Source organism: Brachyhypopomus gauderio, chromosome 7, assembly GCF_052324685.1.
Source record: "Brachyhypopomus gauderio isolate BG-103 chromosome 7, BGAUD_0.2, whole genome shotgun sequence".
NCBI lineage: Eukaryota > Metazoa > Chordata > Actinopteri > Gymnotiformes > Hypopomidae > Brachyhypopomus > Brachyhypopomus gauderio.
Window position 1 is genome coordinate 8,007,191 of NC_135217.1, and position 24,947 is coordinate 8,032,137.

Consider the following 24,947-nt stretch of genomic DNA (forward strand, 5'->3'; position numbering starts at 1 on the left):
CTGCATAGGGAGGGCTGATATGAACCAGCACTGTTCCTTCCAGCCAGTGGGACTGCCTGTGGAGTTTGCCTGCATGTCTTTGATATCCCACAGGGGAGAATACGTCTGAATATTTGCTAATGCACTTCACAAGAAAGTGTGCGGCACATTGTGGGTTAGTGTGTCAGGCCAAACAAAGGAAGGAGACAAAGGATGTGTTGTTTTGACTGTGTGTGTGTGTGTGTGTGTGTGTGTGTGTGTGTGTGTGTGTGTGTGTGTGTGTGTCTTTGAAGTTCAGTAGCTTGGTGAGCCGAAACATTGGGCGCAAAGCTCACACCTAGACAGCCATTAAAGAAACAGGCATAGAACCAGAACCAAACACAGACCAGAATCATTACCAAAACTCATGGCATGGCCCCAAACCGGCACTTCAGTTAAACGTGCACATGCACGTCAGCCGTGGATCGGGTCCGGGGTGCTCCTCGTCCTTCTGAGACCTGCTAACACACCACCCGCTTCCTTTAGCCACGCGCCCTCTCTGCGCTAGTGGCTGCTGGATTAGACTCATGTAGCCAGAGGCGAGGCAGACACGAGGCGAGGCACAACCCTGAACCGCCACTGTTCTCATCAGCGGCGTGTCACTCCAGGCACGGAGGTGTGCGACTTCACACTGCAGTACTGCACAAAGCTCTGGGTCAGGCCTCCTGTAGCTCATGAAGAGGCTAGAAAGAGACAGATTCACACACACACATACACACACACACACACACACACACCTGGTAATGGGGTCAGCCTCGAGTGGAGAGTGGCAGTGTATCTGTCACTTATCCCTTGTATTAGTGAGGGTGCACACACACAACATGCTGAATCTCTCCCACAGCCTCTGCCCCCGCCGGTCGGGTTTCTGACCTTCCTCTCCGTCAGAGGGAGATGAAATATGAAATAGAAACAGGGGATGTGTCCATCCCTCACGCTCTTAACAGAACACTGAGAGGGGGAGAGAGGCAGGAAGAAAATGGGGAGAAAGGGAGAGTCAGAAGGAAAGCAGGAGGGAGAAAGAGGGAGAGAGAGACAGCACACGGGCAGCTGACACCGTGGAGTTCTGCTGTCCTGACAGAACCTGCTGGCGTGGGCTGTGGTTGTCCTGGAGAATCTTCTATCAGGCTTGATCCAGCTGTAATCCAGGAAGAGCCATCAGCTAGGCAAAGAGAGAGAGGGAGAGAGAGAGTTCAAGAAATATATATATATATAGCGAGTTAGAGACTTTAGAGAAAGAGACTTAGAGAGACAAAACATTGTACCTAATGCCAATAAGGCTACGTTGAATTGAACTGAGTTAGTGCGAGAGAGAATGAGTGAGAGTGAAAGAGAGTGAGAGTGATTGAGAGTGAAAGTGAGCATTAATTCAGCCTCTCCATGGCAGAAACAAATCTTCCCCTATCCAGCAATGCTCAGGTAAATCATTCAGTAGTAGCTTGTTGACATATTGCTTTTCATATTACATGTTTATTACAACTATATAAAACGCGTATTCATGCTTTATTAAGACTCACTTGGGAAAGAGGGTTTCCCACAGAGTTTAAGTTTTTATTTGTTAGCTGACAAGTGTTACTAAAGCTCACTCCAGTGTTGATTTAACATATTTAATGTGTAAAAAGTCTAAAATAACGCAAATATCCTTTTACTGATTACTGAGGCAAATTACTGATTGACTAGTATTAGCATCTTATCAAGCATCATTAGCAAACATTAGCATAGGGTATCGGAACTGGTTAACGAGGGGCTGCTGTCAGCTGCTGTGGTTGGCCATGTCACCTGCCCCAAGGCTGCATGTCTCTCCTACTGTGTGTTTTATTGACTTCAGACTTTTGTGTGGAAGCAACTCTCCCTATTCAAGATCAACCTCAGGCTTTCATCTTCTTTCTGAAATCTGAAATTGATTGTGGGGAGTAATTTATGTCTCCATTGTGGGGTGCTGTAATTTGAATGAGGCAAACCTCATTCTTCAAGAAAGATGCCATTTTGATGTGAAGAATTTTAGTGCATACTAACACATACTAACATGTACTAATACATACTAATACATACTTATACATAACACATACTAATACATACTTGTACACAACACATATTAATATATACTAACACATACTAATACATACTTATACATAACACATATTAATACATACTAACACACAGGGGCGTTGCCTGGGTATGTAAAGATCCGGGGCTCAGCCCAATTATATATATATATATATATATATATATATATATATATATATATATATATATATATATATATATATATAGTAATATATATATATATTACAATGCGTACCCTGATATATAATGTTTAACACTATAATATGGAGTTTTTTTTTTTTAACAAAGGGTGCACAAAATCTGCAGAATGACTGTTGGTGACCTAAAGATAGTGAGCTTGTACTAAAGGACATGGACCAGGTATATTCCATTAGTAAATCCATTCCTCAATAAAGTATGCAAATCAGTATGTCAACAATGGATTTCATGCAACTGTGTAATAATGTAAACAATTCACTTGTTTCTAAATTGTTCTTTTACCTTTTATGACACACAAACAAATTATTGAAAGAAACATTAATAATTATTAGTGCTAAGGGGTCTACACAATTATTACTCTTTAAGAATTACTTATTATCTATCCTGTATGTTTTTGCACAGTCTTTCTTCTCCTAACCTGTTCTTTCTTTAGATCAGTCCAGTCCTGATCAGTTCATTTCAGGTCTCTCCACATTTCATATTTCCTCTCTCTCCACCCTCTCTTCTACCCTGTTAAATAGTAATTCAAGAAAGTATGCTTAAAATAAAGCTGGAAACAATATTTTAAATACAAAAGACTGTGCTAAAACAAACTACATCTGGCATTATTTTGCTAGTCTTCATACTAAAAACATGTGTATTTTATTAATAATGTGTTTATTAGACATTGTTTTCCATACCACTTGTATTGTCTTCTCCCATCTCCCATCTCCTCTCCTCTCCAGTTCTCTCCTCTTTCCTCTCCTGTTGTCTGTTCTCCTCTCCTGTTGTCTGTTCTCCTCTCCTGTTGTCTGTTCTCCTCTCCTGTTGTCTGTTCTCCTCTCCTGTTGTCTGTTCTCCTCTCCTGTTGTCTGTTCTCCTCTCCTGTTGTCTGTTCTCCTCTCCTGTTGTCTGTTCTCCTCTCCTGTTGTCTGTTCTCCTCTCTAGTCCTCTCTAACACTTCAAATTCCTCAGGTTGTTCTAAGTCACTTTGCTTTTCTCCCTCTTCTGTACTCCCTTTCTTGTCTGTGGTATTAGGAAATAAATTACACCACAATACTTGAGATTTGAACAAACTCTAACAAACCCTAACCCTCAACTATTAAAAGTAAATTATTTTTTGTGATATGCTGTGCTGTGTAAACTCAATAAAGGATTGTTTATTAGCTGATCAGCTGGCTCCAGTGGAAAACACACAATTTTAGGGCAGTGACCAGGGTTAAGAAACTGCTTTAAACTACCATCATAAAGTATTGTACTAAATTCTGGCTATCCACAACGTCTACCTTCTAGCTAACTAGTTAGCTAAATTGAATTTCATTCATTATAGCTTACAGTCCTACAATCCTAAATTATTAAACACAATTTGAAAATGAAATAGTTATTAGCTTATCAGGTACATCAGGGCACGTTGAACATACTAACTATAACTATAACTAGCTATAACATAACTAGCTATATAAGTTTTTTTTTCCACAAACCTTCACTACCTAAGCTACCTAGGTTAACTATCTATGTCGGTTAACTAACTAGGTTAGCTAACTAATTCCGAAGCTGACTAGTGACAAGCTGCATTTTATTAAGCACACAGTGGGTTTGATCTGTGTTTTGATTCGGAGACGTGTGTTTTTAACCAGCTATCAGATAGCTCCACAAACAATGTCATCACAGTTTACATAGTTCACTACCGTTACCTTTCTCCAAAATGTCATCACAGTTTACATAGTTACCTTTCTCCACAATGTCATCACAGCTTACATAGTTCACTACCGTTACCTTTCTCCACAATGCCATCACAGTTTACATAGTTCACTACCGTTACCTTTCTCCTTGAAAAAACGCCGTATATCCATTTTCATTCACCCTCAGCTACCTGCAACCTGCTGCCAAAAATGGCTAGAGCGCATGTGCGCTCCCCCACGGGGGTGGGGGTGGGCTCTCCTCCGCGCCCGCAAAACCAGCAAGCTGATTGGCTGTTTCTCCTGAAAGGCGGAACTTTATCCTTGAAGCGGCACTGTGATTGGCGTTAAGAGATTTCCTATTCTCACAGCAGCACTGGCCTCCTCATTAATAATACAGCTGAGCGAAAAGGTTCGGGGCTACGGGATAATCATTCGGGGCTGAAGCCCCGGAAGCCCACCCCAGGCGACGCCCCTGCTAACACATAGGCCTGTGTTGAAAAAATTGATTTTCCGATTCAGAATCGATTCGCATATGATGATTTGATAATCGATTCGTACGTCCAAAGATCGATTTTTTAGTGAACTTTTACCCCCGCCTCGTCACTGAATTCACGCAGGCGTGCTCGGTGTAACGAACTGTAAAGCAACATGGCGTCTGACAGTGCCGGTAACGACGATAGTCAAATCGGCAATCTAAAAACAGAAGGACAGTTTATCCAGTGTCAGTGACTATTTACAGTTAGTCCATGTCACTGACAGTTTACCCAGTGTTTTTACAGTTTTAAAAAGTTTAAAATGTTCTTGTAACGTTGGGCGCAAGGCGATGAACGAGACAGAATCCTTTCCAGAATGCACTTTCTCAATCGTTACGTTTATTACATTTACCGAAGCGCAGACAGCGCACATAAAACACGTTTACATAGAACATGTGTGACTTAAACAACGACGAGCACAGGACGCTGCGCGAACGCACATTAAGTAGACAAACCACATAAACCCCACGTGATGACGAGACGGGCCACAGGTGAGACGGACTATCACAAGACGCACCCGCGGAGATCCACAGACGTTGTCTGAGTAGACGCAGACAACGTTAACACACGCTGTTAGCGGTCGGGGTCGGTGACCGTAACGTGACAGTTCTGTTCTTATATTCGCACTTTAAAGAAAAATACACGTTTACATTTTATACTTTCAGTTTATTAAGTGTGAGCACTTTTAAAATAAAAATGCATTTGGTAGCAACAGCTTTTGGGTGAATTCTTAATTATTTCAATCATAATAATAATGCACTGGTTAGTGTCCTAGTAGGCGTCCACTGTTGCAGATATAGACACCTCAAAGATGTCCTCTGTTTATTGTCCTGGATTACCTTTCTTGAAGGTAGATTTATGATTACCCTTTTCACCAGTCTTCCAGCCATCAGTAACTACCAACTACCAGTAACTATTTGCTGATTAATATCGATATAATACTAGTTTTAACATGTTGCTTCTGTACATAGTCAGGAAACAGCTCAAATACATTTTTAATAACACTAAACCCCAAATTGGATCAAATCGGATCGAATCGATTAAATCGGATTAAATCGAAATAAATCGATTCTTAATCTTCAGAATCGGAATCGGATCAATTCTTGGAATTTGAATCGATACCCAGCCCTAATAACACATATTAATACATACTAACACATAATAACCCCCATTAAAAGTGTGTTCTTCTGTGTTTGGTAAGTGGTCATACATGGAGGTGATGTGTATACTTATGATTAAGTTGTACCATTTTGTTTAAGTTACTATAGTCTCCATGTGACAATATCCAGTTATCATTTGGCATCTAATCATTCAGAAGTATAATTACAGGTGACATGTCTGTATCCATAGTAACAATACAGCAGTATCTTGATCAGTGTCAGATCTATCATTGGAAGTGTATCTGTGTTAGTTTGTGTTCAAGTGGTGGAGACCTAGTGCCCCGCCCCTGTTTTTTGGTCCACATGTGTTAACTTGTGTGAGTGTGTGTATGATCCCCTGTGTTTCAGAAGCTCCGATTGGCCAGATCCGCCCACCCCATGGCAGCGTGACGCCCCAGAAGAATAGCAACCTGCTGGTGGTCATCATGGTGTCAGTGGGTGCGGTCACCATCGTGGTAGTGGCCATCGTGGCCCTCATCTGTACACGACGGTCCTCCGCCCAGCAGAGGAAGTGAGTCTTTCTCTCTCCCACTCAGGCAAACACACACACACACACACGTGTGTATATTCAGGTTCAGTTTATAACCCTAAGGGCTATTTGTTTCTACACTCCTAACCGTATAAACAAAATCATATAACCGGTAATATAATACCTGTTGCTGTCTTAGACGGTTGCTCTGTGGTGCGTTAGCACTAGCATCCCTGCTAGCATCTCTTCTCTCTGCTGCCTCCCTCTTCTTTGTCATTAGCCTTGAGCATTAGCGTATCCACACGCTGATCTGTTAGCAGCTAACAGCAGTAGCCCACCCTCAGTCTGGCTCGTTATCCGTGCCCATAGTAAATGACTGCAGGACCGCAGGCCCCGGAGACGAGTGTGTGCCTTGCGGATGTGCTAAGTGCTAGTGGCTAAATGAGTTGCAGCGCTGCCCCTCTGTAGCTAGCGGACAGGCTCATGGTGAGACGCTTTAATTGCTGAGGTTTGTAGCGGTCAGAGTAGGTCTCTCAGAGCTATTAAGCTGGATTTGAATTCCTCACACATATGCAGACTGAGGACATGAGCTGGTTTGTTTTGGTGTGTGTGTGTGTGTGTGTGTGTGTGTGTGTGTGTGTGTGTGTGGTGTGGGTGTGTGACAGAGAAGGATAACTAAGAAAGGAAAAGAAGGTAGCCATGAGTAAATTTGTATTCAGTATTATAAACCGAAACTTATCTCTCACACACAGAGACACACACAGACACAATCATTCCCACTTTCTCTCTATCCCTCTCGCCCTTTCCTTCTACACCTTTCTCTCTCTCTCCCTCTCTCCCTCTCTCTCTCTCCCCCATGTAGGAAGCGTGCCACTCACAGCGCAGGGAAGAGGAAAGGCAGCCAGAAAGACCTGCGTCCTCCCGATCTGTGGATCCACCATGAGGAGATGGAGCTGAAGAACATCGAGAAGCCACCCAGTTCTGCCCCGTCAGGCAGAGAGTCACCAATCCAGAGCTGCCAAGAGATCGCTCCAGTCAGCCACAGCCAATCAGAAAGCCAAATGGGCAGCAAGAGCAGCCACTCTGGTGAGGCCCCGCCCCTGATGTAGCCTTGCATTTCAGAAATGTGCACATGACCTGTGCAATCAGAGCTTTCTCTTCACATCATTTACATTAAATAGAGTGAAATGGATTACTTAATGTCAAACCAATTAACCCTGTATTTAACGCACTACATATTTGCTCTTCCTTTTACTGCTGCCTGCCAGTTATTCAAATCGCTGCCGGTCCTGGACCTACTGCAGTTTAACATTAGGAAGAATGAAACTTCATGCCTGAATCTTGTTTTTTTAGATTTGCCTTCTGTTGAAAGGCAGTGAATGCACTATTCTAGGCCCTATGTTACACTATGTTTTACATTTTAACTTCAATTCTGTCATTGAGGCCATTTTAATTCAATATAAATCAATATAAATCCACATACGAAAACCCATTTAATGTTTTTCATCTTATTCAGGTGGTGATGGAGATGAAGCCTCCAGCAGCATCTCCACACTAGAGCGCTCCCTAGCAGCACGGAGGACCACACGCACCAAGATGATGATACCAATGGACTCTCAGCCCAGCAATACACGTGAGTGGTGTGTCCACCTACACACACACACACACACACACACACACACACACATACACAGCCTGACCACGCTCGCCAGCATCCATGATGGACAAAGAGGACGAGTGAAGTCGTAGGAGATGTTTCAGCTCATCACGCTCCTTTCATTAGACAGTGCTGTAGAACTGCCCCCCAGGCGGTGGCTGTTGAGTAGGTCACCGTGAGACATGAGCGTTTTAGGTGACTCCCCACACTATGACACTAACACATCCTTTAGTGCTCAGCGCTCAGACCACCTGATCCAGGCCCTCATCCGTCACGGTGCCAGCCCAGGAACAATGGATCTCCACTGGCACAGCAGCGGGACAGACTACACACACACACACACACAACATAAACCAACATGGGATCGATCAAAATCAGACAGCTGTTGCATTGTAACACAGTAGCCTTCCTGCTCAGCCCTGTGAGAGAGAGAGAGGGAGAGAGAGAAGAACAGATAACTAAGGAGAGATAAAGAGGTAATGAGTGTCTCCCTGCAGGGCTGGTGAGAGGACCAGCAGGCACTGCAGCCTGGCAGGGTGGGCAGGGAGCTGAAGATGGAGAGGGTGAAGTGGTGGTGAAGGGTGAAGAAGGTGGTGAAGGTGGTGAAGGTGGAGAGGGTGGAGAGGGTGGTGAGGGTGGGGACGGTGGTGAAGGTGGAGAGGGTGATGAAGGTAGAGAGGGTGGGGACGGTGGTGAAGGTGGAGAGGGTGGAGAGGGTGGGGACGGTGGTGAAGGTGGAGAGGGTGATGAAGGTAGAGAGGGTGGGGACGGTGGTGAAGGTGGAGAGGGTGATGAAGGTGGAGAGGGTGGAGACGGTGGTGAAGGTGGAGAGGGTGATGAAGGTGGAGAGGGTGGAGACGGTGGTGAAGGTGGAGAGGGTGGAGAGGGTTTTTTTCGTTTTTCTGCTGTTTGTGCTGTGCTGTCTGGCCTGTGTTGTCTGGGCTCTGCTGATCTCCCTGTGTGGGGACGAGGTGGTGGGGACGAGGTGGTGGGGACGAGGTGGTGGGGACGAGGTGGTGGGGACGACACCCAGCCTGGTTCAAGGTTTGGGGGTCTTGAGGAAGATGGAGTTGGAGGGAAGCAGCGGGTGAAGATTAGAGACTCTCCCCACATCATACAGGAGCCTCACGGCTATTTGGCTGTAGGCAGAGAGGGAGAGGGAGAGAAGAGGGAGAGAAGAGGGAGAGAAAGGGGAGGAGAAAGACATGGAGTGAGGGGGGGGAGAGAGACAGATAGAGGGGTGCACAGTCCTCCTGTTCTTAATCTAATGTCTTATAATCAGGCGGAAGGCGTAAGCAGTATCACCTCCACTGATATGAGATCATGAAAAATAAACTTTTCATCTGATTTCACTCCTGATTGCCGAGTGAAGTTAGTGCACTTGCTGTTTGCTCAGGCTGATTTTGAGGGATTTGAAGACATCAGGCAGGATCAATTGAGTGAAGGGTAATCATTTTCCATTGAGATGCCTGTCGACTTGAATAGTTCTAATCTGATTTTAGGGAACCTCACTTGATAAAAGGACCTCCCAGAATGTAATCATATTGCCTGGTGTGCCGTACACACACACACACACACACACACTTAAATCCTCTGAGAATTGGTGGAGCCTGAATAGATGGATTGATCTGTTGTGTATGTCTGCTACGGCGTACACACAGAACTTCTGCAGAGGACGGAGGCTGCAGGCTGGTGCCGACGCTCAGGAGTGATTCAGTATTATTCATGATAGCATCTGAGAGGAACGAAATGAGGTTTTTCCTGCTCCTCTGTGTTATCCGTGCTTGAAATAATTGCCGTCTGAAGTGCGTGAGCTGAGATGTGCTGAACAGGTCACTGTAGGAGTCATGGTGGGTGTATGACACACACACACACACACACACACACACACACACACACACACACACACACACACACAAACTGCTTCTGCACTATAAAGACCCAGTCTGACTTCCGAACTTCAGAGATAGAGGACAGGATAAAAAAAGACACACACACACACACACACACACATTCACATTACTCAGCAATCAGGTTCGCCTAGTATAAAGCAGTTTAAGAGATACTGATCTTTTTATGCTTAGCATTTCAGACACGTTAGCTCTCTTCTGCCCACTCTCTCTCACTTACTATTCTGTTCCTCTCTCTCTCTCTCTCTCTCCCTCTCTCTCTCTCTCTCTCTCCCTCTCTCTCTCTCTCTTTCCCTCTCTCTCTCTCTCCCTCTCTCTGTCTGAGACCCTGAGGCTTTTGTTTCAAGGGCAGACCCGCCTTCTGACGGTAGAAGATGAGCTGTCCCCAGCTGCACAGGGTCAAGCATCTTAAATATTCCACTACTGCCATCCGTCATGCAGCGTGCGCTGCTGCCCTGTTTAGACGTTCTCTGAAAGCTTCAGGACCGCATTTCATGTACGCTGAACGGCAGGATCAGAAGAGCGTGGCCTTTACCCCGCAGACATGGCCCTTCTCTTCAGCCTCCTGCTTAATGGCTTCAGGAAAGATTTGAGAGCAGTGAAGCCTCACGTTGTGTAACTCCAGTGGTGGGATTAAGGTCTCATAGCGTGCCTTCAGATGGTAGAGGTTAAGATTAGGGCGCTTTACTTATTTGTCATTACTGTAATCCCATATCTGAGGCTTGAGCGTTGGCTTCTCCAGCACTGACACCCACCGCCGAACAAACGGACCTCTCTGCTGTAGCCTCCCAGGCTTTATTCTCTACCTCTCTCTCTTCTCCACTTTCACCTGTTTCTTCCCTCCCCCCTTCTCTCTCTCTCTCTCTCTCTCTCTCTCTCTCTCTCTCTCTCTCTCTCTCTCTCTCTCTCTCTCTCTCTCTCTCTCTCGTTGTAGCTGTGGTGAGTGCCATCCCTGTCCCCACCCTGGAGAGTAGTCAGTACCCCGGGATCTTGCCCTCCCCCACCTGTGGATACCCCCCTCATTCCAAATTCACGCTAAGACCGATGCCTTTCTCCACCCTCACAGTGGACCGTGGATATGCTGCAGGTACACCGCACCTCCTCCTTCGTCTCCCTCTCTCCCTCCCTCGCGGTCCTTCACTCTGCCTCCCTCTCTCCCTCCTTCCCTCACTCACTCTTCCTCCCTTTTTCTCTCCCTCCTTCTCTTTCCCTCCCTCTCTCCCTCTCACCCTTCTTCTCTCTCCCTCTCATTCTCATCCTCCCCCTCTCTCTCTCTCTCCCTCCCTCCTCTTCTGCTCTCTCTCTCTCTCTCTTTCTTCCTGTTCTCTCTTCTTTACCCACCAACCATCTTGTCTGTGTCTGCCTCGGTTCCTCGATGTCTTCTTGGTCCTTTCTTCTTGCTTTCTCCAGTTTTGACTTTCTACTTCTCCTCTTTTATCCTCTTATCTCTATCTGTTTATATACCTTTCTTTCCTTCTCTCTCTCTCCCTCCCCCAGTGTCTTTAATGTTTCAGAGATGTGTATTTGCTGAGCAGACCTGAAGACTGCAGGCAGGGTAACTGTTGTAAAAGCTCATGGACCCATATTTGTGATTTAGAAAGAATAACACAAAAAAAGGGTTTCAGTTCTACCAAATTTTTTTTCTTTTCCTTTTTTTCTTATTCTCTCTCTCTGAATGACTAAATGTAGCAGCTGATTAAGAAGCTTTATATGGCCTTGTGGTGACGACGTGTTAACACCACACAAACAATAAAGTTTTATTGGTTTTATGTTCAAAGCATTCAGTCCCCAAGAACAAGTGACATCAGCTCAGTGAGATATAAGCAAATCAGCTCAGACACACGAACCACCTGACATGCTTTTTGTAGGCAGTGATGTCACTTAGACAGGTTTGTCAGATATTTAATAATTCATCTCTCAGGTTCTTTGTTTTTCAAACAGACGAGGGTTTCAGAGACTGACTGAGGCAAGGTTCGCTTGTTTTGCTGTGTCCTTACATCAGACTCCAGACAGATCTGGGAAAGGCCATGAGACTCGGGCTTGAGAATGACAAAACAGTACTCCATCCAAATGTGCTCATACATTATGCCATACAGACACAAACGTGCAAACATTTTTCTTTTTTCATGCAGATATAATTGAGAGTTTTATACGCGTGTGTCAGGATGAGGAGGGTCTGTTCTGTATTTTTATCTTATCTCTATAAAGGAAATATATTTTAATTTCTTTTTTTGAATTATTCCAATTATTTTTTCAGCTTGGGACAAAATGACACTTGAAAAAAAAGGTGTGTGTGTGTGTGTGTCCACAGCCATGGCCCCTGAGGCTGCTGCCCCACTCAGCCCCCAGCCCCAGCCCACACTCATCCCCACGGTCCAGTCGGAGGCGTCGGGGTCGGAGGAGATCCCCAGCCGCACCATCCCCACCGCCTGCGTGCGGCCCACACACCCCATGCGCAGCTTCACCAACCCCCTCCTCCCTCCACCCATGGGCACCATCGAGCCCAAAGTCTACACACCCATGATGCCACAGACAGGTGAGGGTCACTGCCGGTCAGCTCAACTGAACAGAATTACATAGAATTGAATCGAATGAGGCTTTATTGATTGTCTGTCGAATAATCTCTTATCAGTTTGCTATGGACCTGACACAGGTTAAAAATAACTATTGGATTTTCACATCTTAGGGTTGATTTAGTAAGCCAGCAACTGGATGAATCATATAAAATGACGCCCTACAATAAAAACACCAAACCATGAGCTGTGAAAGTGTTGATCTAGCCCTGTTGTAGTGAACACTGGTAAACACCACGATTAGCTCTGGCCAAATTAATTTAGTTTGAAGTTCACATTTGTAACCTAACCTACAGGAAAATAAAAGAATCTTTTAATAAGTATTAATTAATTTCTTTGCACCCATGAGGTGGCTGTGGGCTCTGTGTTATGAACCGGGAGTAAACAGCCTGTTCACTTAGAGTTCGTATGTACTAGAACAGACTGCTTGTGATGTTTGCATTGATTTCAATATAATGAATATTCTGGCAGAAGAGAGTCGCTCAGGGCGTCTCATTCACTGTCATGAATCATATGTGAAAGAAACAGAGAGAGGGGGGGGGGGGAGGGAGAGGGGGGAAGGAGAGAAAGAGGGAAGGAGAGAGAGGGAGAGAGAGGGAAGGAGAGGGGGTAGAGAGAGAGAGGGAGAGAGGAAAACATGGAGAGAGAGAGAGAGAGAGGAAAACATGGAGGGGGAGAGGGGGGAAGGAGAGAAAGAGAGAAGGGGAGAGAGGAAAACATGGAGAGAGAGAGAGAGAGAGAGAGGAAAACATGGAGGGGGAGAGGGGGGAAGGAGAGAAAGAGAGAAGGGGAGAGAGGAAAACATGGAGAGAGAGAGAGAGGGAAGGAGAGGGAGAGAGAGATAGAGAGGGAGAGAGGAAAACATGGAGAGAGAGAGAGTGGAGGAGCACAAGATGTCTGTCCGTGTCTGTGGCTTGAGGCTATTTTGTGAGAAAGGTCAAAGCTGATGTAGTTCATTTCTGGAAACTTCTATCTCATTCAGTTTCCTCACTGACCTAGTAGCCACGCCTGGAGTGTACTGACATGGCCAAGCTGTGTCTGCATGTGTGCAAATGCATTTAGGTGTGTGTGTGTGTGTGTGTGTGTGTGTGTGTGTGTGTGTGTGTGCGTGTGTGTGTGCGTGTGCGCCTCCCACCTTCTGATCCATATTGATTTCTTTCACACTAAACATTATAAGTGCTCCAGGGTTCTCTACACTCCCCAGGGGAGAGTGTGCCGCTCTCTACCCGCCTGTAAGCTGCTTGTGGTGGGCTCGGGCTGCCATCACAGCCCCTGATCCCACCTAGAATGCTGGTGGTAATGTGGATGTGCTCCGGCTGATGTACCAGTGCAGCCTCGCCCTCTAGTCATGATTTAATTGGTTTTCCTTAAGCTGTTAGCGCCGTGCAGTTCAGCCTTTTGCCTCTAGAGGCCGCTGTCTCCAGGAGACACAGCAGACACGTGCGCCACAATAAAGTACTTCACATATAGAACTGCCTCAAGGAACTTGGTGTTTTGTGTGATTTTTTTTTTTTTTTTTCTTCAGTCGTTTTGCATATCTGGTCTTGAATGTTTTGCATAGGTTTAATGGTTCTCCTGCTTTGTTCAGGAAAGACTAGCAGCAACGAATGGACTGTGTTGTGCTCAGGGCCAAAAATAAGGCACAGGGTGTCTGAGACTCTGCTGGGGTTTGCTAACGCAGCGTCTCAGACAGCCCTGTGACTCAACCCTGTGACCTTCAGCAAGACGCAGCCTATCCAGGACCCCTCGTCAGAGGTGTCAAAAGTATTCACATTCATTACTCAAGTAGAAGTATAGATACTAGGGTTTAAAAGTACTTTTGTAGAAGTGGAAGTATCAACTCAAGATTTTTACTCAAGTAAAAGTGTTAAAGTACTGCTTTCAAAACTACTTAAAGTGTAAAAGTAATGTAAAGAAAAAAAGCCATTAAGGACAAAAGCTTAGGTCGCACCACAGGGGTCTATAGTGCACTAGCCCAGAGGTGTTTTTTACATCTACACCTGATCTGCAATTTGACAGCACAGATTCCGTGACTATTTAAAATTGACATAAGAACGCGACACGCAAAAAGTTATGTCCATCCAATAACTGCCTTTCACCGTTTCGTATTATAGCAGCGAAACACCACGATGGAAGGCATTAACTCGCACTTCAGACAGAACCACAGTGTGTTGCCGCAGTATCACCAGTTCATACAAGTGACATCAAGGAAGTATGAAACACTTAGTAATGACGCTTGTTTGTTCAACAATATTCTTTAGTTATCTGATAGTATGTTTAAGCGCGAAACACTAATGTGGGCGATATTGGAATCTTCGTGGCATATTTAAATAGGTAGCGCGAGCTAACCAGTTAACGGACGCTCAACGGTTTTACGAGCTATAGCCGATGACGCCGCTCTTCCACCGAGTACTCCTGTTCACCGTTTACAAAAGTAAGTAGCTTTACTAACTGGCTAACATTTGCTGTCAGTGGCCAACTTTCCTGAAGAACCAGTTTAGGAGCAGTTGTTTTATGTTATATTAAAATGTTAATGTTGAAAAATGGGCACATATGCCCATTGAAAATGAATGTACTTGAGTACAAGGGTTGGTTGGTCATCCTGGCTACCAACCTCCTCGCTGGTGCTTAGTTGGGACACTTCACTCAAATTCTATTGAGTCTGCCACAAACATCTTTATACTAAGCTACATACGTCTGCTACGTCCTCGCTGGAGTGTGATGTGTGCAGGTGTGATGGATCACGTACAAACCAATAGGGTGTCGGAATATTATATGTTTATACTTCTCATCCAACCACAATCAAATTCACTCTACCCGGATGGCGCGATTAGGATAGGGTTTTTTTTTTAAACGACGACATGCCGGAATGAAAACAAGTCGAAATGAAATAGCAGTAACGAGGCTATTTTTAAAATGTAAGGAGTAGAAAGTACAGATAATGGTGTGAAAATGTAAGGAGTAGAAGTAAAAAGTCAGCTGAAAAATAATTACTCCAGTAAAGTATAAATAACCAAAATTTCTACTTAAGTAAGGTAACGAAGTATTTGTACTTCGTTACTTGACACCTCTGCCCCTCGTGCCTCTTCACACGGGTCTACAATGGACACTGTGACATGGCAGCATGAAGACCAGACAAACAGTCTCTTTTATAGCCCCCTGAGCCTGTGTCCTTCTCCCTAAACTGTGTGCTTCCTTCCAAACCCATGCCACCCCTCCAGAAAGCCTTCACTGCAGAGAGAAGGTTGTTCAGTCATGGGCAGTCATGGCCTGGTGGTAGGGAACTGGTCTTGTGACTGGAGGGTTGTGAGTTCGATTCCCAGACCTGAGGCCATGACTGAGGTGCCCCTGAGCAAGGCCCTTAACCCTTGTATAAAAAAATGAGTCGCTCTGGATAAGGGCGTCTGCCAAATGCCATAAATGTAAATGTAGAAGGTTGTTCACTGCAGAGAGAAGGTTGTTCACTGCAAAGAGTTTACTTCTGCCAAACCTGTTGGTCCACCCAGCACCCCAGCAGATGAACTGCCCCTTCACCCAGTGCTTGGCTGAGAGTCACTCTAATAGGTCTTCGGGGGGGGGGGGGGTTGTCTCTTAGCAGCGTTTCTATGAATGGAGTCAGCAGGCCGACCAGCCTGGGGCGAGTCCGTCTGTTTCGCCCTCTGTACCTCTCACTCTGCCTGCTGGATACTGCTGATTGGAGAGAACAGGGCCTGTCCAGAGCAGGTTCAGGCTCAGCATAGACGAGAGGGCTATCAAAGCACTTCTGGGCGAATTGACCTATCGGTGTTGTACTAAAACTCATAGATTTTCTGTCTGTGTCAAATTCTACCCTGTGTATCATCATGCAGTCGGGGTGGTTCTACCCTGGGTATCATCATGCAGTCGGGGTGGTTCTACCCTGGGTATCATCATGCAGTCGGGGTGGTTCTACCCTGGGTATCATCATGCAGTCGGGGTGGTTCTACCCTGGGTATCATCATGCAGTCGGGGTGGTTCTACCCTGGGTATCATCATGCAGTCGGGGTGGTTCTACCCTGGGTATCATCATGCAGTCGGGGTGGTTCTACCCTGGGTATCATCATGCAGTCGGGGTGGTTCTACCCTGGGTATCATCATGCAGTCGGGGTGGTTCTACCCTGGGTATCATCATGCAGTCGGGGTGGTTCTACCCTGGGTATCATCATGCAGTCGGGGTGGTTCTACCCTGGGTATCATACAGTCAGGTTGGGCTGGTTTGAAGTCCTTTATCCCGGGACACTGGATGGGTATGTTGAAAGTCTGTTAGGAATACTAATGACACAATAGGTATACAGGATGCAGGGTGAGAGAGAGAGAGATATGATGTGAAAAATGGTTGTCACGTATGGCTACGCCCCCTCTCATAGCTGTCACTCTGGGTTCCCTCGTGTCTGTTTTCCTTGCCCATTGATCCCGCCCTGCTTGTCTGTAGCCCCGGTTTCTGCCACGCCCATGTCATCATCGTCTTCACCTGTTCCTAGTTTAGTTTCATGTATATTAGTCCCTTTGATTCCCCAGTCTGGTTATCTGTGGTTTTGCTCTCTTTGTGCTTTGTGCCGTTAGCCTGTTGTCATTCCAGTTCGTAAGTTCGCTCTTTTGTGCTCTCCATCATCCGTGTTTATATCTGCCTGTTCCGTGTTTCTCCGTTGTGTTTAGTTACCTTGTCCTAGTATGCCTGTGTAACTTGTTCTGGCTGCCCTCCCGGTTTGACCCACGCCTGTCCATTCGATCATGGTTTTGGTATTCCCTTGAATAAATCTCGCTCTCCTCAGCGTTTGTGTCCGCCTCCTCGCTCCGCAGCGTGAGCTACGTTACATAACCACCGATCACCACTAAACTAGGAACAGGTGAAGACGATGATGACACGGGCGTGGCAGACAGACAGAAACCGGGGCTACAGACAAGCAGGGCGGGATCAATGGGCAAGGAAAACGGACACGAGGGAACCCAGAGTCACAGCTAGGAGAGGGGGCGTAGCCATACGTGACAATGGTTCATCGGTGAGAATAGAGGACTGATGATAATTATCAGTGTATTATTAATTTTAGGTAATAAATTAAATGTGCTTGAATGTGTGTTGTTTCCCTGATGATACCTTAGGTGAGTCTTATTCAGGAACACAGTGTGGGGACATTCTTATTTATGTGTTCATAAACACTCCAGTGATTGAGCCCTTTGAAGTCTAGCTGTGTGTGTACATGTATGTGTCAGTGAGTGTGCGTGCGTGCGTGTGTGTGTGAGAAAGAGAGAGAGAGCATATGCCTATGATGCATAGATAATAATCTTCCGTTCATCCTGGTCACTATCTCACATCAGTGGTATCAGTATGTGCTTAGAAAGCATTTTTAAAATGTGCAGTTGTGCCGAGTTGTGAGCTGGTTGAAGGTGTGCTTGCAGAAGACAGACTCACTCCAGGGAACTGCTTTCATCCTTAGATAATAATGTCAGCAAAACGTGGAATCAACTTATGGAACCACCCTGCCGTCTTAATGAATCTTTGATGGCTCTACATGTCCGTTGGGGTTGGGGAGGTTCTTGCTGCCTGTGTCTTATCAGGCTCCATCTCCACTTGCCTACACTGCGTGCTCTAGGAACTCGATGTGCTCCTGCAAGAAGATACCTCTTGGTGTTTACTATGAGCCTGACTGATGTAGTCAGCAGAACACCTCGCGCAGATCACAAGGCATGTTTTCCCTTTAATCCCATGCAGAACGTCCTCCGTGAGGAGCAGGCAGGTGGCTCCTGCATTTCACAAACAAATCAACATGGCACTGAACGGGAAGTCCCTTATTGTATACGTGATAGCCGCAAACTTTACCAGGCAGCGTTATTTTTGTTAATGACGCGCTTAGGGCAGTTAGGCACCCTGAACTATCCTCAACGACTTGCTGCCTCTTTAAGCACAGGGCATGGTGGTCCTAAGTCCTTCAGGAACTGTGTTGGGGCTTTCACAGTTCACCTTAGCTGATCCTCAGTTTCAGGTAAACAGCAGGAATGTGGCTTGTGTGAGCTCAGGTGAAGATGTTTTTCTTCACGGTTCTGGAAATTTCAGTTCCCCAGGTATATGTTAAAGTTGAGAAGTGTAAATAGAAAATCGCTGAGTCTCCAAACTACAAACTGAAAGGCGTTTTCAGGAAGGGGGCTTGTAGCTGTGGTGTAATAATGCACAGAACGTATAGGCCATGTACTGACGGTATGAAACCGTAGTGTGTTTTGCGGTGGTGCAGTAATGCACGATTGAGTCAGGGTGCATGTTGGAACAGATCAGGTCAGAGAAATATCACAATACCACAAATCAAAAAAATAATTGGTTGTAAAAAAAGAAAATTTAAACCACATTTAAAAACCCTGCAAACGAACAATAGCTAGCTAGCATTCACAACCACAGAAGGAGGTAGGAGTGGAGAATGAAGATTAATAAAGGTCTGAAGACATTTAATGGTGAAGTAATCCTATTGAAAGAAACGGTGTCTTCATACAGGCAAGTGCAATGGCCACTCACAAAAGTCCTCAAGATGACACTTGCAACAACTCTTCCTCCAGAACAAAACATCAGAGCCACAAACACCCTGGATTGCCTCCCACCCCCCCGAGCTTCCACATAAGGCAATTTAAAAGTCCCCAGGACTTCCTATTCCTGACTACACCTCTACATATGCATATAAGACACAGAAATTAATAATTGGAAACCAACTTGACTTTTATTAATACATATATACGTTGCTGCTTTCGTTTGATTTATTTATTTAATGTGCTCCATCTAAACAATATCAGACTTTCCACTTTTGAACAAATGTACTAATTTTGGCAGGTAATGATGCCGAGCAGTCATTAATCCCCTAACGTCATTATCTCATTGGTGTATTTAAACGTAGTGCAGGGAAAATCACAATATAATAATTTGGTCTATATGGTGCGGCACGTCATGGTCTCAGCCCAAGCAGGGCTGAGTTGACCTTAATGAGTTGACCTGAGGGATGACTGCGTTCTCTCTGTCTCCCTCTCCCTCTCTCTCCCTCTCTCTCTCTCTCTCTCTCTCTCTCTCTCTCTCTCTCTCTCTCTCTCTCTCTCTCAGAGCTGGCAATTTCCACTGTTAAATTATGCAGATAAAAACCCATCCCTGCTACCTAATTAAGATGAAGGAGAAGGTGTTGTGGTTCGATCAGTCCTGTAGTCAGTTTTACACACAGCCCCCAACACACAGACAGATAGACACATATGCACACTCACGCACACACAAGTCCTCAGGTCCGTTTGCGACTGTTGAGGGGATTATGCTTGCTATCAACACGTCCATCTGCCCTACCATGTCTGTTCCAGGATCAGTTGACCACAGGCTCCCCTGTCTCTTAGAACCGTGTTTAGCTGACTGCAGGCACACAGGGAGGCCTGGCATTTAGTGGGATTTGTTCTGTTATGCTTTATGCATTTATTAGATCACTTTGCTACGCAGCCCCGAAATGATGATGGATTTCTGGTTCAGGCTGTGTTGTATTCTGCATGCACAGCGTGTGTGTGTGTGTGTGTGTGTGTGTGTGTGTGTGTGTGTGTGTGTGTGTGTGTGTGTGTGTGTGTGTGTGTGTGTGTGTGTGTGTGTGTGTGTTACTAGTAATACCAAGAAATCATGTAACTTTCTTGTAAAGTAGCTGAGTTTGAGTATGTATTCTGAATTGTAAACAGGATCAAAATAATTAGAAATCATGTCCACACATTTGTGTATGTGTGTCTGGTTATGTGTGTGTGTGTGTGTGTGTGTGTGTGTGTGTGTGTGTGTGTGTGTGTGTGCGTGCATTTGTTTTAGTCATGCATTAAAACCATGTTGCTGCTGTTAATGTGTTAATGTGTTTTTTGTGTTATTCTAACGGCTCATGCTACTGTGTGTGTGTGTGTGTGTGTGTGTGTGTGTGTGTGTGTGCGTGTGTGTGTAGGGGGCAGTCTTCCTAAACCTCCTGTGAAGACCGCCTCTTTAGGGCAGGCTGGGAAGGCCAGATCACCATTACTGCCGGTTTCTGTGCCAACTGCCCCAGAAAGTGCTGAGGATGGGCAAAAGCAACCTGAAGACCCCGCCAGTGTGAGTATACACACACACACACACACACACACACACACACACACACACACACACACACACCTGTAATAATGACCTTATGATTGTGTTTGATAATCTCAGACCCAAAAGGAATGCAAAGTAACACATACTCACAGACTCACAAAACCTCAGTAGGTTTGGCCGTTTTGTCGGCACTAACCGTTCACTATAACATCACAATCTTATCTCAAAAAGAAAAGTCAAAGCAGGCCTATAGCACCAGGGTGTGCGTACGCCAGAAACAGAACAATCTGCCAATCCTCAAGTCTTTGCTCATGTCCCTAGAAAAATGTACAACACTTCTTCCTTAACAAAATACAAACAAGAGAAAAAGGAATCGGAACCCTGGAACTCCAAATCTAGAACACATTACCTGACAACACATTTGAAACGGGGCCAGATTTTATCTTTCATAACAGCGGTGCCAGTTTAGAACCAAAATGTTTCGCAATGTAACTCAAGCATAAATACAAACATTTAAGGCCCCATCAAAAAACCTACGACAAATGGCGTTAAGTTAAGCTCATGAACCTGGGATGGTGCGTCCACCATGAGTGTATGGTGAGTAAAGGTACCACCCAGCACCAGCTCCCCTGAGTCAAAGCAGTGTACACAGGATCCAATCATCCCATCAGCCAATCACATCGCCCACAGTGGACAATGCGCTTGTCAAGGCGTGGAGTCATGTGACTGGCACACAGTGTTTCACTGGGCCAGCCCTCCTGCAGCGCCCCCTCATGGGGAGTTCATGAAACAAAAGCATCAAAGCAGAAACACGGCACACATGACAAACTCATCATAATGTCCAGGGATCACACACACACACACAGAAAATGCACACATATATAAACACAAATATCCATCTTCAAAGATCAGTTTTTCATGAAACAAGGTGCTCAATAAAACAGAACCATTAGTGTTTTATTTCACCGTCTTCATTCCCTCTGACTTTTGAAAGAACTTGTTCTAGTTGCGGTTCATGTCTGCCGTCTAAAATAGTAATTGTACCGATGCTCTGAGGAGAATCACAAAAGATGTGCCTTAGCTAAGGCACTTCATGAATAAAACATGCTATTCAGCTTCACAGGGGTCTCCGTGAACTCCTGCAGTAACTGTGATGCTTATTACCGGATCACACATTCAAACTGGTGTGAATCAAGGACTAAGGGGATCATTAGCGGAGGCTGAACAAGCTCATTCTGAAACTGCACTTTGGAATGGAGATGATGAACGTGTTTGTATCTGCTCCTGAGTTCTGTACGAGACTTCAGCACCGTCAGGCAGGCAGAGGTCACTAGTAGAGTAAAAGTGTGCTCCAGTAAAAGTGCTTTACCGAAGTAGTGATTCACTGAGAAGTTAAAGTAGCTTCAGTATTGTCAGGTCAAAAAGCGACTCCATTACCGAGTTAGAGCTGCCGAACAGCCCGCGTTGTGTTCCGACGTTTAGGGTTTCTGTGTTCCACGGCGTGTTGCGTGCCATCCTCGATGTGTTCAGTCGTGCTGAGATGTGTCTGATGTGGCAAAACCCCAGACTCTGATCAGCGTTCCTCCACCCAACCTCCAACCATCATTCGGCGTCTCTAGACGAGTGTGGCTGTGCATTTTCCTGGTGGAATAGGCCGAACCGCTCAGAATGAAAGCAGAACGGTGGGTGTGGCTTATCAGAAAGGAGGCGTGTGTACCATTGGGCCTGTGTTCATAGATGTACCAGACATCCGTAGATGTACCAAGGGTCCCGTGGAAGGCAGGCTAAACAAACCCCAAACCCTTAAGGAACCACCGCCAGCCGCTACGTCCCCTGTTCACCTGCATTGTTGAACAGTCCTCACGCCGATGTCTGTTGAGGCCCCAGCACTGAACCCTGATGTTATTTGAGACAGTGTTGCCCGCCCGCCTATCACATGAAACAATCCTTGCTAGTCGAATGTGGTCACATTCACATTCGTGGTCGTTTTATGGCCATGCTGCTGTCAAAAGTTTGATGGTTGCTGGGATTTTTGTAGTCATGGTACTACAACCCTTGAAATGGTTGTACATGAAAATCCAAATTTCGATTCTACCTCCAAAATGCTATGACCCATCTCACGAGCTCCAATTTTTAAACCGCGTTGAAAATCGCTAAAATCATAACTTGCCATTCTTATGGCAGAAACTGCTCTAGAAGCTTCCAAAGATGTCTTATCGCTTTATATACACACTGGTGGATGCAACCAGTGATGTGCAGAGGTGTTTGCTATGACTTGTCTGTACCAGTCTTTCTGTGTGTGTGTGTGTGTGTGTGTGTGTGTGTGTGTGTGTCAGGTCCTGTACTTGTTATATGCATACAGGTATTAGGTTAGATATTACTATATAGTATAGGTTAGATATTAATATTGCAGTGTGAATATTGTGGCGTAGGTGCATATGCTGTCAGGAATGACTTTTGGTACTGAAAGTGCAGAAATGCAGAAAGACAGACAAAATGCAGAACTGGAAAGACAGAGACAGAAAGAGTGAGAGAGAGAGAGAGAGCGAGAGAGTAATGAGAAAACCACAGCGGGGGTCAGAGGAGCAGATTGCGGGCACTAAAGGTCAGGTGCCATCTCTCCGTTTCCCATTTTTGTGTAATTGGTGTGGCCTTTCCCCCACTGCAGACGGAGGAGACGGGCTGAGCTCTCCGGATAAACACACTGACACCCATCAGCCACTTATATTACAGCCCCCCCCTCCACCCTCCCTGTTCAGCCCCGCTTGTGTACAGAGTGGCTTATTTTTCCTCCTTATCGCTGGAATATTTCAGAGAGCCGGTGACAATAAACCTGGGTTGTCGTGCTGGTGCTGCACTCATTGTGTAAAGGTGGATGACGGCGTGTGTGGCGGTGGACTCTAATGGAGTAGGAAACCACAATAAAGAAAAACCACCCTGAAAGTGCGAGGTGTGGTTTGTTGGCGCGTGGCATGTCTGTGGTCTGCTGTGAGGGTGTTAGCGCCGTACCCCCCCCCCCCCCCCATCCCCGCTCCAGAGCCCAGGAAAGATCGGCATGCACTCCGTGTTTTTTGCTTCCTCTCCTCCGTCGACGACGTTCAGCTCAGTTGTGAGCGGAGAGGGAGAGCTAATTGCCAGTCGTACATGAACTTGTAAGAATCATAATCAAGCACTCGCATTTAAAAGCACTCGCATTTAAAAGCACTCGCATTGCAAACACTCACATTTGCTCTGAGCTATTGCGCAAAATACTTTAAAGCATTCGTTATGTCACGTGTCTAAACATCATGCAACTCCAATGCACTTTTAATGCTTATAGAATGTCTGATGGGTTGGACAGATCAGATCAGCTACAGTCGTATAAAATCAAAGTGCGCCTGAATTCTATGATATAAAAATTAAAAACATCTGGTCCCTAGCAGGTCTTAAGATAAATGCAACCTAAGATGAACAACATGTTGACAGCACGTGCCAAATGATTCCACGTCAGTATTAATTTAACAAAGGCCAGGCCAAAATGTAGAAACAGTGTGTGAAAAGTTAGCACACCCTTACTGTTTCCATAGGGATGAAGAGGGTACGTAGCATACGTCGGCAGGTGTGAGCACCTGTGTAGAAGGTGTGGGCAGTGTGCCGGTCTGGTGCACCCAGGTGTGTTTTTAGCACGACGCCAAAGAGCAAAGACTTCAGCAGTGATCCTGGAGAAGGGTTGTAAGGGTTGCAAATCTCCAAACAATTTGAAGTCTGCATCATTTTATAGTGAGAAAGATAATTCACGAGTGGAAAACATTCGAGACTGTTGCCAGTCTTCCCAGGAGTGAATGTCCCAGCAAATTCACAAGGTCAGACCGTGAAACACTCTGAGAAATTGCAAAAAAAAAAAAACCAAGAACTACATCTCAGACTCTTTAAAAGTGCGGCTTGTTTGGAAAGACTGTCAGGAGAAAGTTTTCTAAAAAACAAACATGGCAGCATGACTTAACATTGCCAAGTTGCAGCTGAACAAACCACAAGACTTCTGGAACTACATCCTTGGGACAGACGAGACCAAAGTGGAGATGTTTGGTCATTATTCACTGAGCCATGTTTGGCAAACAGCAAACAGCGTATCGGCACAACATCTCACACCAGCGGTCAAGCACGGTGGTGGAAGGGGGATGATTTGAGCTTGCTTGGCAGTCACAGGACCCTTGGTACCGTGCGGCCATTGAGTTGACCAGGAACTCCTCCGTATGCCAAAGTGTTCTAGAGTCAAATGTCAAGAGTCAAATCTGACTGTGAAAGCTTGGCTGAAACTGGGTCTCGCGACAGGACAACGATCCCAAGCCCAACAGATTGGCCCAACAAGAAAAGAATCACGGTGTTACAACGGCCCAGTCAAAGTCCAGACCTCAACCCGACTGAAATGCTATTGGTTCATAGCGAGTACATATTTCTTCACACACAGCTTCATTTTTTGTTAAATAAATAATGACTCAGTGGGATCTGTGGTATTGCTGTTCATCCGAGATTGATTTTGCCTCATTTTAAGACCTGCTAAGGACCAGAAAATGTTGGTTCATATGTCCTCATGCACGACCGTAGAATTCATAGAGGGTGTATTTAGTCTTTTTCACATAGACTGTATGTCTAG

General features: G+C 45.5%; 1 protein-coding gene and 1 long non-coding RNA gene across 2 annotated transcripts in view; one reads left to right on the top strand and one right to left on the bottom strand.

Annotated features, from left to right (window-relative positions):
- dcc (DCC netrin 1 receptor) overlaps nt 1-24,947 on the top strand; it is a 111,378-nt gene that overhangs the window by 81,464 nt on the left and 4,967 nt on the right. Inside the window, exons 21-26 of the mRNA XM_077011378.1 lie at nt 5,983-6,145; nt 6,966-7,189; nt 7,620-7,736; nt 10,605-10,757; nt 11,982-12,206; nt 20,190-20,332. Of these exons, the coding sequence (XP_076867493.1) occupies nt 5,983-6,145; nt 6,966-7,189; nt 7,620-7,736; nt 10,605-10,757; nt 11,982-12,206; nt 20,190-20,332 (1,025 nt within the window). The remainder of the gene's footprint in view (nt 1-5,982; nt 6,146-6,965; nt 7,190-7,619; nt 7,737-10,604; nt 10,758-11,981; nt 12,207-20,189; nt 20,333-24,947) is intronic.
- LOC143518695 (uncharacterized) lies at nt 2,685-4,406 on the bottom strand. The gene is made up of 2 exons (XR_013132255.1): nt 4,082-4,406; nt 2,685-3,285 (listed from the first exon to the last, which is right to left on the bottom strand). It is a non-coding gene; the product is annotated as an uncharacterized LOC143518695 (long non-coding RNA).